At 55.2% G+C, this 12,707-nt stretch overlaps 1 protein-coding gene across 6 annotated transcripts in view; it reads right to left on the bottom strand.

Annotated features, from left to right (window-relative positions):
• The window catches only part of KMT2D (lysine methyltransferase 2D), a 39,207-nt gene extending 30,122 nt beyond the window's left edge, over positions 1 to 9,085 (bottom strand). For all 6 annotated transcript variants that reach the window (XM_044941702.2, XM_044941706.2, XM_044941703.2 and 3 more), the window contains exons 1-11: positions 8,948 to 9,085; positions 4,676 to 4,761; positions 4,300 to 4,426; positions 3,902 to 4,125; positions 3,677 to 3,786; positions 3,381 to 3,543; positions 2,646 to 2,811; positions 2,439 to 2,553; positions 2,131 to 2,288; positions 1,789 to 1,934; positions 55 to 1,650 (exon numbers count right to left, since the gene is read on the bottom strand). In XM_044941702.2, coding sequence (XP_044797637.2) covers positions 55 to 1,650; positions 1,789 to 1,934; positions 2,131 to 2,288; positions 2,439 to 2,553; positions 2,646 to 2,811; positions 3,381 to 3,543; positions 3,677 to 3,786; positions 3,902 to 4,125; positions 4,300 to 4,426; positions 4,676 to 4,724 — 2,854 coding nt within the window. In that variant the 5' untranslated portion in view covers positions 4,725 to 4,761; positions 8,948 to 9,085. The remainder of the gene's footprint in view (positions 1 to 54; positions 1,651 to 1,788; positions 1,935 to 2,130; positions 2,289 to 2,438; positions 2,554 to 2,645; positions 2,812 to 3,380; positions 3,544 to 3,676; positions 3,787 to 3,901; positions 4,126 to 4,299; positions 4,427 to 4,675; positions 4,762 to 8,947) is intronic.
• Positions 9,086 to 12,707: the final 3,622 nt, after the last annotated feature.

Raw genomic sequence — 12,707 nt, forward strand, 5'->3', positions numbered from 1 at the left:
GCCATCAAGAGTTAAAGACCATCCCAGAGTAACAGGGTACTAAGAGCACCTTACCTGGTGGCATCAGCTGAGGTGACAAAGATGGCTCCCCAGATGGGGACAATGGCAGCTCCTCAGGCAGAGGGGACAGAGGTGGTTCCCCAGGCTCAGACAGGGCCGGCTCTCCAAGCACAGGGGATAAGGGTGGCTCCCTGGGTGGGAGGAATAAGGGCAATTCCTCAGATGCAAGACACAGGCTTGGCTCCTCAATGGGCTCTTCAGGTCGAGGGGACAGGCGCGGTTCCTCAGGCCGGGGGGACAGGCGCGGTTCCTCAGGCCGGGGGGACAGGTGCGGTTCCTCAGGCCGGGGGGACAGGCGCGGTTCCTCAGGCCGGGGGGACAGGCGCGGTTCCTCAGGCTGGGGAGACAGGTGTGGTTCCTCGGATGCAAGGGACAGATGTGGCTCCTCAGGCACGGGGGACAGGTGCAGCTCCTGAGGCGCGGGGGACAGGCAGGGCTCCTGGGGTGCAGGGGACAGGCGCAGCTCCTTGGACGCAGGGGACAGGCGTGGCTCCTCAGGCGCAGGGGACAGGTGCGGCTGCTGGGGTGCGGGGGACAGGCGTGGTTCCTCGGGTGCAGGGGACAGGCACAGCTGCTGGGGTGCGGGGGACAGGCGTGGCTCCTCAGGTGTGGGGGACAGGCACGGCTCCTGGGGTGCAGGGGACAGACGCAGCTCCTGGGATGCGGGGGACAGACGCGGCTCCTGGGGTGCAGGAGACAGGCGTGGTTTCTCAGGTTGAGGGGACAGGTGTGGCTCCTCAGGCCGGGGGCAGAGTCGTAGTTCCTCAGGTAGTGGCAACAGCGGTGACTCCTCCAGCGGCAGGGACACGAGCAAGTCCTCCGGAGGTGGGGAAGCAGGCGGGTCTTCAGGTGGCGGAGATGTAGGGGAGTCCTCAGGTGGAGGGGACAGGCGTGAAGCCTCAGGTGGAGGGGATGTGGGAGACTCCTCAGGTGGCGGTGACAGGGGAGACTCCTCAGGTGGGGGGGACAGGCGTGACACCTCAGGCGGGGGCGACATAGGCAAGTCTTCAGGTGGTGGGGACATGGGTGAGTCCTCAGGCGGTGGGGATAGGCGTGACGCCTCAGGTGGCGGGGAGAGAGGAGACTCCTCGGGTGGAGGGGACAGGGGCGACTCCTCAAATGGTGGGAACAGACGAGAGGCCTCAGGTGGCGGAGACATAGGTGACTCTTCAGGTGGCGGAGACATGGGTGACTCTTCCGGTGGTGGAGACAGGCGAGATGCTTCCGGTGGTGGGGAAGTAGGCAATTCTTCAGGGGGAGGGGACAGAGGAGACTCCTCCAGTGGTGGGGACAGGGGTGACGCTTCAGGTGGTGGGGGTAAGGGTGTATCAAGTGGGGGATGTGGGGGGGAGTCCTCTGGGGAAGAGAAGGATGGTGACTCAGGTGGGGGAGACAGAGGAGACTCCTCAGGCGGTGGAGAGAGGGGTGAGTCCTCAGGCGGTGGGGACAGGCGCGATGCCTCAGGCGGCGGGGACGTGGGTGAGTCCTCAGGTGGTGGGGACAGGGGCGACTCCTCAGGTGGGGGCAGCAGTGGCATCTCCTCATTTAGGGGGGCCTCCAACTGGGGCTCAAGTTGGGCCCCTTCTCTCCCTGCAGACATAACACACTCTGCTCCTACCTAGCTCAGCTGCACCCCCACAGCAAGTACAGGATCGGGGCAAAGCAGAGATTGGCCCTTGCCGCAGGATAGAAGGGGATTACTTTCAGGAACCCTCAAACCCTACTCACCTAGTGGTTTGGCTTCACATTGCAGGGGCCCCGGTTCCTTGGGTTGCATAGAGGTCACGTGTCCACCCTTTGGCTGCCCTTGGCACGCAACATACAGACTATTGGGCTCATCAGTGGGGGTAGTGCCAGGCTCTGGGGGTGAGAATCTGCAGAGGGCACGGGAAGCAGACTCGCATCACCTACCGACCCCTCTAGAGCACACAGGGGTGAGGCATGGATGCTCTAGAAGGTACTGCTCACCCGAGGGCCCTCCTCTCAAAGGCTGTTTGCTTGAACACAGCCCCTGCCCATCTCAGTACCTCCCAGGCCCCCTCCCAACCTCTGCCAATCCACACCACTTACCTGCTACAGACCGGGGGGTGCTGCTCAGCAAGAGAACTGACAGGCTGTCCTCCCGGGGCTTTGTGACAGCGGTGACAGAGCGAATAGTTCTCAAACCACTCAGAGTTGGGATTCAGCTCAGCTGAGCCTGCCCCACAGGCCCGGCACACCCGGCATGCCTAGCGGAAGGGAACAAGCTAAATGGCCACCGGTCAGACAACAGAGACGCAGAGACGGGAGAAGAGCACAGGGCATGTCCCAAAGGGGAAACCTGGGGTGCTGCAGGAGGTGGAATTAGGGAGAGTAAGGCAGCACTGGGGCACACTCACCTTGCACTTCCAAGAGTGAGCAGGCAGTTCCTCCATTGGTGGTTTCAGGCAGAAGGTATGGTATCCTTTGTCACACGTCTCACAGACCAACATCTTAGAGTCATTCCCAGGTTTCCTGCGGGGGCACATAACAGGGTTCTCCCTGCCCTCCTTTTCAACCCTGACCTGTGCTTCACCTAAGGTTCCCTTCTGCCCTCCCACTTTTACCTGCAAGCTTGGCACACTTTGCATTCAGGGCACTGCCAGCCAGCACGCTTGCGGGCAGTCAGAGCAGTGTCCAGACAGGCCCCGTGATAGTGATGCCCACAGCTGGTACAGAAGAACAGGTCACACAATTCCCCTGGCCCCTCACATACTGCACAGCGAGCCTCCTCTGCAGTAGGAAGGGAAGGATGACACAGGTCAGCTATGGAGTCCTTACAGGACTCAGCACAGTGCTGTCTACATAACCGGCATTCCACAGACACAGAATGAACAAAGTTTCTAAGTGTCTGCCTAACATATGCCAAGCACTGCTCTAGGCACTGCACTGCATCGCGTATGTACGCTCAGTCGTTTCAGTCATGCCTGACTCTTTGAGACCCCATGAACTGTAGCCCACAAAGCTTCTCTGTCCATGGAATTCTCCAGGCAAGGATACTGGAGTGGGTTGCCATGCCCTTCTCCAGGGGATCTTTCCAACTAGGGATCGAACCCACGTCTCTAACTTCTCCTGCACTAACAGGCAGGTTCTTTACCACTAGTGCCACCTGGAAAACCCAGGTACTGCAGAGACCACAATAAATGAGACAGGCAGAGCCACTGCACTCAGAGTCCAAGCCTATTTTCATGGGGCAGACTGACAGCACGTAATTACAGATTTCGGAGCACTCTGCAGAGCATAAAAACCCCAGGAGCCGTGGACCCTCACGTGTCCCCTGTCCAAGGGGCGGGACTCCTCACCCAGGTGTGCGGCCCCCTCACTGTGCTCTGGGCATAGCAGCTGCAGTGTTTTCATGGATAAGAAGGAACCGCTGGCAGTTGCACAGGGGAAGTGGTAAAGACGTGAACATCCAGGCGAGCGGCAAGGGATGGAGGCACCAAGTCTGGTGCAGTGGGAGCAGCGCTGCCAGAGTGGAAACAAAGCCTCAGGACTGGCCAGCTCTCTCCAGAGCCACAGGCCAGGCACCAGTTCTACCCCAGCATGCCCTCTGCCCACCCTGCCCTTTGCCTGTGCCATTCCCTGGCCCCCGCCCCACCTGTGAGATCCCTGAGAAGATGGCCTTGTCCACACCACATAGTTCTGGGCCCTCCTGCCCCCATACGCCTGCCGACCATGCAGCGCACCAGTGGTGAGCCCAGCAGGACCCTTTATAGGTGGAAAGAGGGAAAACAGTTAACAAGAACGTGACCCCTGGTTCAGGACCACCTAGCCCTTATCCCATTTCCTTCCCAAGTCAGCTACCCCACTTCCCTTCCCTTACCTCCAGGTTCTCCCAGGTGGGCAGGTGTCAGGCCCTCAGGGAAACCAATCTGTGATAGGTCCTCACTGGGCAGCGCTCCCTCACTGGGCCCTGGGTTCCCCCCAGGGGACACCACGGGACACCGGGGCCAGTCAAATGGCAACTCAAAGCGCCGTAGCTCCCGCTGCCCATGTAGACTGGACTCTCCGCAGTTACAGAGAGCACAACGCCGCACCGGACCCCCGCTGTGAACACACAAGCATCAGCACCACGCCAGTCCTGCACCCTCAACAACCCCATGACTTGGCACACCTATGTTTCCTGAACACTCATTTCCTAAATCTTCCACTTTGAAAGCCCCAGATGCTCAAATCAAGTCTTCATACATCCTTATATCCTCATTTCCCCAAACTAGTTACCTGCAGTCCTGGGGAGGCTCCTGAAGCCGGGGACCCCCAGAACTGGGCACAGAGACCTCCCCAACATGTGGTTTGGGAAGGTCTGGCTCAGTGGCACCTGACTCCTCGGAGGCTGCAGGTCCATCAGCTGAATGAACAGAGAAGAAACATGTATCAGCCATTATCCTCTGTTTAATACCAGTCCACTCATCAGACCCAGGAGATTACCCAAAACCCTTGGTGGATAACAGTGATGGCATTTCAACTTCTGTCCCAAAGAACAAAGTCCTTCAATTATTACCTGTCTATCAGACAGACTTAGCTTCTGTCCCTGTGCTAGGACCAGAAATCTAAGATTTCCTGGGAAGAACAGAAACCCACTGTTTGTCCTACCCACCTGCTGGTTCCGAATCTTTATCCTCACCAGGCGGCTTCGGGCTGTCCATCCCTCTCTCCGACTGGGCAGAGCCCTCTCGGGGAGACCTGTCAGAGCCAAGAGATATCTATTTGTCTAGGAAATCTTCCCACTAAACACTTTCCTCCAAATCCTGAGGAGAAGGCAGCTAATGTTATCTAGAACCTATAGAAATCAGAGCAAAATCACACCTACAAACTCCTGTACTAACGACAAGGAAAATCCTTCTCCCCAACCCTTGTCCCACCATCTACTTCCCCTCCAATAAACACATATCCTCTTCTTCCACTCTGAATTCCCGGGGGGATCCACTTCCCATCTCCTGCCTAAGAGTTCCCAGAACAACCAGAAGCACCCACAAGCTACATCTAGTACCCCTCTTTGCCTCACATCTGAGTTCTTGGCTTCTGGCAGGCCCTATCCCTTGGACTTTTCTCTCAGTTCTCAAGTCAGCTACCATCCTAGAGGTCTTTCAGCGCTAACCCAGGAGTAGTCACAAACCAAGAAGTCTGAGTTCAGCTGAAATTCCTCTACTGGAGACCAAATTTGGGGTCTTGCAAGATGTAGAACATGTTACTGGAACGAAATCCCAGCTATGGATGGATCTCCCCCACCTCCACTGGTTTCAACCAGAATATTCCAATTATAACAGAAGAAACTCCCAATTTCCCACCCACTGCCCATCTAAATCTAGCTCAGGCCCACCCCCTGGCCCCTGCCATGACTGAGCTCAAGTTCTCATCCAGCCTGAAGGCCTCAGGTCGTTGCCCTTAGCAACGCCAACTGCCCTTCCTCCCTAGATGTCCCTAGAAGTTAACAGAAGGGGCCTTAAGAGTTACTGAGCATGTGTAGCCAGGCCTGACGCTAGGCATGCTGGGAGTTGTAGTCTCAGGAAGCACAGCCACTTGGAGCTGTTCTAAACGGGGGCAGGACACAGCAAAGCAGCTTCCTTCCTCTTCCGTCAGGCAGGGTTTCCACACACACTATGGGGGTGGGGGGTAACGGTCCCCTCTTCTAAGATATGCCTGCCTATCCCAGAGCCTAATGAAACACACTGAAGTTATACCTAAGAAGGTCAAGATCCACACCTTTGGGCATATTTTCCTAAATCTCAGAGGAAACTAATAAACACAGTACAAAAAAGAGAGAAGTAAAGAATTACAGAGCTGAGGAAGAGGAAAGGGGTCCTATAGAAGAAGGAAGAAAGGGAGAGGTGCCATCCGCTCTTAGTGGGAAGGGTAGGGGCTTAAGCAGAGAAACTATATAAAGTATAATTTTCCCATAGCAGGTGGAGCAGGTTACAGAACTCTAAATGAAAGTTTGAGAATTTTCTGTCTCCCCTTTTCCACTCCTCTTATTTAACCAGAAGGACCACACCAACCTTTGTAAAGACAAGCCTCTCTCCCCACACCAAATACCCCAGTCAGCCACTTGGGGTTGAGTGCATGGGGCAGATGAGGCTGGGGGAATCCTCAAAGGTGCCCAGGATCCATAAATCAATTACCTAAGAACCACACTATCAGTGCTCTTTCCCTGAGTTAATACTCCATTTCCAAAGACTGGCAATGGGCCTCATGGGACATGCCACAGGAAGGGCAATTTTTACTCCTTTCCCTTTACACTATTAGATTCTACTAGACTGGGAAAGTGAAGTATCACCTGATACCTGCTACCTTTACTTCCAGATCATCTCTTTCCCAAAACTGTCACTCACATAATCACACCTAAAAGGAAAGCAGGGTGGCCATCTAGCCAGCCCAGAGAAAAGATGCTCTGGCACTTCAAGGGCCCCCCAGAAGCCACCTATGTGAAGTAGGGGTTGGAGGTCAGGGCACCAGCTAGGCTCCTCTTCCTATTCAGCCATTCAAGGCCTGACCACACCCAGAAGGCTTCCAAGTTTCTTAAACATGTGCAACTTTTGTGGTACCTTACCACTAAATGTCCCCAAGAGCTTCCAACTGTTGTGCTCTCAAAGTTGAGGCTAAAGGAGTCACAAACAGCAAGAAATCAAAAGCAACAGTGATAGTGCAGTGGGTGGGAGGACTGCCTCACACAAGGCCAGAGGGACGAATTCCTCCGCCCTCCCCCCAAGCGCAGCCCTCTCAAGCTGGTAACGCTGGCACTGCCTGGGAAGGTGCAGAAACCACCTGCCTCTAGCTTTGGGAAACAGTACCAACATCCTCCAAAGCTGCAGCCTCATTTATGGGATCATGGAAGATGAGAGATAAGCCAAGGGTTGAGTGTCCTCCAAGCTGGACCAGAGAATCCAGAGGCTCTTCTAAGGGGTCCCATTTCCCTATGGACAGTCCAGCACCTGCCCCACCAATGCTGAGTCCGAGTTGTCAGGCCCCTGAACAGATCTAAACAAATAAAAACCACAGGTTCCCCTGTCTCAGCATTCAAAGCCAGAAACACACATATACACCAAGGGTTTTTCCCCGGATCTAAACTGGGCTAAGGCCTGGCCAGGCTTCCTCAAGAGAACTAGGGATCCTAGAGAAACACAGATCTAGGGAGTGAAACCATGGTGGGTCCATTTGATACCAGGCTTGAAGAGGCCCAGGACAGCAAGGAAGAAGGCAGAGATTCATCTCAACCCACTCTCCTCCCTGCCTCCATCCCAGACCAAAAGCTTTAGCTCCATTATGCCAGCCAAAGGGTAAATGGAGGCTTGGAGAGGTGAAAGGCTGAAGGAGGCCCTTGAGTGAACAGCTCTTCTGTAGGACTTCAGGACTTCCTGGTTCCCAGCCTGAGAATCAAACCACACCTCTCCCCACCCCCATTTTGGGCTGGCCCTCCAGGGAAGAACCCAAATGGCAACAGGGGCTCTGGAGACCCTCTGAACTATCCCTGGGTCATCCTAGGGTCAGCTACAGCCAAAAAGGAGTGGTGTCTCTTAAGGAAGTTCTTTAGGGACAGACAGCCGGAGAGGCCCTCCACAGGAGGCAGGGGCAGACAGCATGGGTGACAGCTAGCCTCATATCAGCACCCCTATGCCACCTCTCACCTCAGGATTACCACCCAAAAATCTTTCAAGGGCAAACCCCTATTCTGTCTTTTCCAAGACCAGGCTCAAAGTGGTCGAGCCTCTGTATGTTGGAGGGGACAAAGTGAGGGAGCAAAATACAGCAGCCAAATCCTGGCTGGGCCGCATGACAGCTGTGAGAGGGGCTGTCCCAGCCCAGGGTCCAGAGGCTCACGCTGCACCCTTCATGCAATCACACACACACCCCTTCTCCCCAACACCTCCTGCTAGGGCTGAAAACACTGGCTTCAGAGACATGCTCCTATCAGGTCATTTCTCCTCCAAAGAGGTACCGACCACCCTATTCTGCAGGGTTGGGACAGGATCACAGGACTAGTTAACATTCCCTGACTGAAAAAGGTTGGCGAGGTCTGGGAGGGGCCCTGCAGGACTGGCCAGAGACTTATGGGCGACCAGGCCCGGAGAAAGCGGGAGACAAAAGCCATTTTTTGCAGCCCACATTCACAGGGAGCAAATCTCAACGGCCTCCTCTATAATCCCCTAGAGATTATGTCCATCCCAAGAGGAGGGAAGGCAAAGCAGGCTAAGACAGCACTAGGCCTCGTTGGGGTCACTTTGCCAGGCAGGGGTAGTTTAAAGTTGACCAGCAAGGCCAGAGCTGCCCCCAGCCCCGCCTCCTTCTTGCCCCTGCCACCTCCTTCATCACAATAGTCAGTTTCCACACACTCTGCCCCATGCACAGTGAAATAAGGCCTAGTGCAGGAATCAGGATTCCTTAAGTCTCCCAGAGACTGCTCTCGGTGCCCGGATGAGCAAGAACAACCTTAAAGTCCAACCTGGCACTAAGTCTGACCTGGCAGTGGCACCCTACCCCCGCTCCCAAGTTGTTCTATTCCCAAGGCCCACAAGGAACCCTGAAGGAGAAGCAGCTGACTGGGATTGGTGCTGGCATCAGGGCTTGGGTCCTAGTTTAGTAGAGCTCCCCCCAACACAAAAATAAACAGGCAGAGAGACTTTCTGGCCAGGTTCCCAAACTCCCGTGGTTCCCTGAACCCCCCAGTCTTTAAAGAGGCACACCCCAGGACACCAGGCCTCGGTTCTCCTCTGGCGACTGGCTCAGGTTCCCTTGACAGACCCTGCCAAAGGAACCCTCCTCAGCTCTGGCACCCCCTTCTCCAACCTACAGGCCAGCTCGGGCCAAGATAGTCCATCTGGCTATGCCCCCAGTCCAACCCTTTCTGGGCCCTGGCCGGGCGGACTTCACTCACCTCTTCACAGGGCGATCCAGAAATCCTCATCCGAGAACATGGCCAGAGCCCGGGCCGCTCCCCGACCTCCAACCGCCAGAGCGATCACAGCCGCCCCCCGCACGGGGGGGCTTAAGGGGGCCAAGAACGGTAAATCCAGGTCGGAGTGGCCACCCTCCCCCCCCTCAAAAAAAGCAAGAAGCCGAAGAAGGGTTCTCTGCCTCGGGTTCCAGCAGTTTAGGTTTCCATGGACAGCCCCAGGGCGGCGAATCCCGAGCGGACACAAAGAGAGCACCGGTGGCTTTGATCTTGGGCGAGCAGGCTCCGCATCCGCGTCGCCGGGCGGCCTCTCAGTCCTAGGGCCGGGCCAGCGCCCCGGTCGCCCGCGCCGGGCTCGGGCGGAACGTCGAGGCTCTCCAGATGGAACGTCGAGGCGCCTCCCCAGCAGCCCGGAAGGAATGCCGCGCCGCCGCGCCGGGCCCGGATGGAACGTGAGACCCTCGCAGGAGCGCCGAGCCCCTCTCCCCCTCGGGCCGGCGCCCCGGGGCCGCGCGAGCTACGGCGACACGGAGCCGGCGGGGCCGCGGGGCTGAACCTGACACACACCCAGTGCTGGGCTCCTCGACCCCGAGCACTCTCCCTCGGCGGCTTCGAGCCCCCCACCTTCTGCTCCCCCCTGGGGAAGGGAGGAGGGTAGGTGGGCGAGGAAGAGGAAGGGGCGGGCGGTGCGAGCCCTCTGCCCGCTCCCCTCCGGCCGCTCCAGGCCCTGCGCTCGCCTCCCTTCCCCTCTGGCCTCGGGAGCTGCCCCGCCCCCGGCCTGGCCGGCTCAGATCGGCGGCACCCCCTCGACCCCCGGCTGGCTGTGATCGCGGGGGGCCTAGAGGTGCATGGCCCAACCCCGGCTCCCGGCGCCGGGGGGTCAGGAAACTGAGCGGAAAGTGGGGAACGAGGCAGCCATTTGCAACCGGAGAGGAAAGTAGTGCAGCGCGGCGCCGCTCCGCCTCCCCCCCCCTCCGCCTCCTGTTCGGCCGGTAGGGTGGTTCCTGCGAAGGGGCTATTTCCTGGCCCGAGATCTCGGCAGCGGTCGTGAAGATTCAGGAAGCCTCCGGCGCGAGATCCGGGTGGCCCTTTTGCCCGGGGAACCCCACTCCAGAAGGGGAGAAAGGAGAAGACGCGGCCCTATTTTGTGTTGGAGCGGAGCGGCGGAGGGATTTGGTCCTCTCGGAGGAAAGGCTGTGACTCTGCAGTTCTACGCACACGCAGCGGGATCCCTCCGCCATAGGTTAACCCCGACTGCGCCGGGCCGGCGGCTGTGCAGACACGTGGGAATGAAGACCCCCTCCTCTTCGCCCCAGACCTGGAACTGCCTCCTTTACCACCGGGCTAGTAAAACTAGGACTCTGGGCACTTTCTAATTCCGTTTCGCTGGAGTTATCGGTCCCTGAAACTCTTAGCTGCCCCTTGCCTTGGCCAAGAGCAATCTTTCCCGGGAGGGGGATGGAAGAAGAGCCTGGAGATTGGCCGCTGCTCTGCATCCTGGGAACTGGAGTCCGCAAATGGAGAAAGTGAGGCACGGCGCCTGGCGCTGCAAAGGGTGGGTTCCTGCCACGTTCGGGGGCCTAAAGGAAAGCGGAACGAGTCCCTAGTCGTTCCTGCTGGCTCTCACCCCTCCTCGAGAGGAAAGAGGACTGTTAGTGCCTCCACAATCACCTCCCCTGTCAAAACAGAAATGCAGAGTTTCCCCCTCCTTTCCCTGTTGCTCCCAGCCCCAGCCCTTCTTTCCGAATCTTCAGGGCCTGTGCTCCCCAGCCCCCCCCCCCCACCCCCGCCTTTTCAGTAAACAGAGGGCATGTAACTTGTAGCTTTGCTACCTGGCTAGAGTACTGTTACTCTACGCAAGATCCCAAAACAGCTTGCAGGGACACCCCCTCGTCCCCCCCCCCCGCCCCCCTTCCCCCTACCCCCCGCCACCAATTAGTCTGGATGAGAAAGGGTTGGAATGATTTCTCTGCATTAACTCTACCCACGGGATAGACAGGAGACAAATTAACAAATGCGCTGGATACTTAATATATTCTTAGTTATTCCTCACCCTTGTTATGAATTAATGTGGAATTATGTCCATATTACAGATGAAGAGATTGACACTAAAATACATAAAATTGTTCAACAAACCACATCTAGTGAGAAGTTGAGCCTTGCCGTAATGCAAGCCAATGGCCATGTTTGTCCTAGGATGTGTGTATGTGTATATAAATATTTTTAAAATTTTTATTTTAATATGTGGAGAAAGACACAGACAAACCAGGTGCAGGGCTGGTTTTGTGGGAAGGGTTTACAGTGCTGTCCAATAGAACTTTCTGCAATGATAAAAATGCCCTATACACTCATGTGGCTTAGTCACATGTAGCTATTGGGTATTTTGAAAAGTAAGTGGTGCAACTGAGGAACTTTTAATTTTATAAAATTTTAAAACTAAATAGCAATATATGACTTGTAGCTTTTATATGGGACAGTGCAGAAGACCTAAATGCCTACTGGCCAGAGTCATAGGCGGGATCAGGACTAGGTATGTCTTGGCTAGCCAAATACTGACATATGCTCTGCACTGACCATTCAGGTCTAATTCAGCAAAAAAAAGTCCAGCAGTAACTCCTCACCTGTAAATGGAAGGCCTCTCCCTACTTTCTGCACCCAGAGGCCGGGAGGCAGACCCTCACCAGAAAAACCTCAAATAATACACAATAGCCATCTTTTAAGGGTTTATTATGTATGAGGACCTATGCTAAGCATTTCATATATCACCTTAGTTTTATTCTTACCTCAATCCTATGAGGAAGGTTTAACTACACATAGTAAATGAGAAACTAAGAGAGGTTCAGAGGTTCATAGAGTTTAAGTGTCTTCCTAGCATCACACAGTTAAGTGGAAGAGGAACTCTTTTTAACCCAGCCGTTAACCACTATTCTTTACTACTATCAGGCTTTGAGATTGTTTGATATGCCTCTCAAAAACCTGATATTTGTTATCCCATTTCAAACCTCATGGACATAACAATAGTATAGATACCTGTAATGAGAATTCCAGGTCTGATGTGCAAAAAACCTAATATTAGTGTAAGGAGAGTGATGAGAACCCTAAAGAGATTCCTGAGCCCCTAAGAGATTGCTCTTTGGAATATGCTTTTTTCTTTTTTTCTTTTTTTTTCCCACCCCCCCCCCCCCCCGGAATATGCTTTTTTCTGCAGCCCTTATTTCTTTTTAGATTCAATATCAGAGATGCAGAAGCTGCCAGCAGGACTTTTAAAAACAAGCATGACAGACCGTCACCCCCAATTATAAGCCCAACTAGCTGGGAGCCAGGCCATAACAAGGTCATAGCTAAAAATCACACCCGGATTTTGTTCATTTTTCCCAATTAAGTGCATTGACAGAGTACCTCAGGCTCTCCCAGTTGGCAGAACTCTATGCCTTTCCTGTGAAGGATACCATTCAGGTCACCCTTATAAGTCGTTGCAGGAGGTATTAGGCCACTTAGGACCTAGGGCTGCTGGGGAAGGGGTGGGGGTAAAGGCAGTTAGGACCAAACTTTCCTAGCTGAACCCATCCTCCTACTGAAGTGGTGGGTCAATAAGAACAGAAGCAATAGCCTTTGACACCTGGAAAAGGTAACACAGCTTCAAAAGTGTGAAAGGTATGAAAAAAGCAAAGAACGTCTATTTTAATGAAAGGCACTTGGAGAGATGAGGGGCAGGGAGTGAGGGTTGATCGGGGCATTATTC

Source organism: Bubalus bubalis, chromosome 4, assembly GCF_019923935.1.
Source record: "Bubalus bubalis isolate 160015118507 breed Murrah chromosome 4, NDDB_SH_1, whole genome shotgun sequence".
NCBI lineage: Eukaryota > Metazoa > Chordata > Mammalia > Artiodactyla > Bovidae > Bubalus > Bubalus bubalis.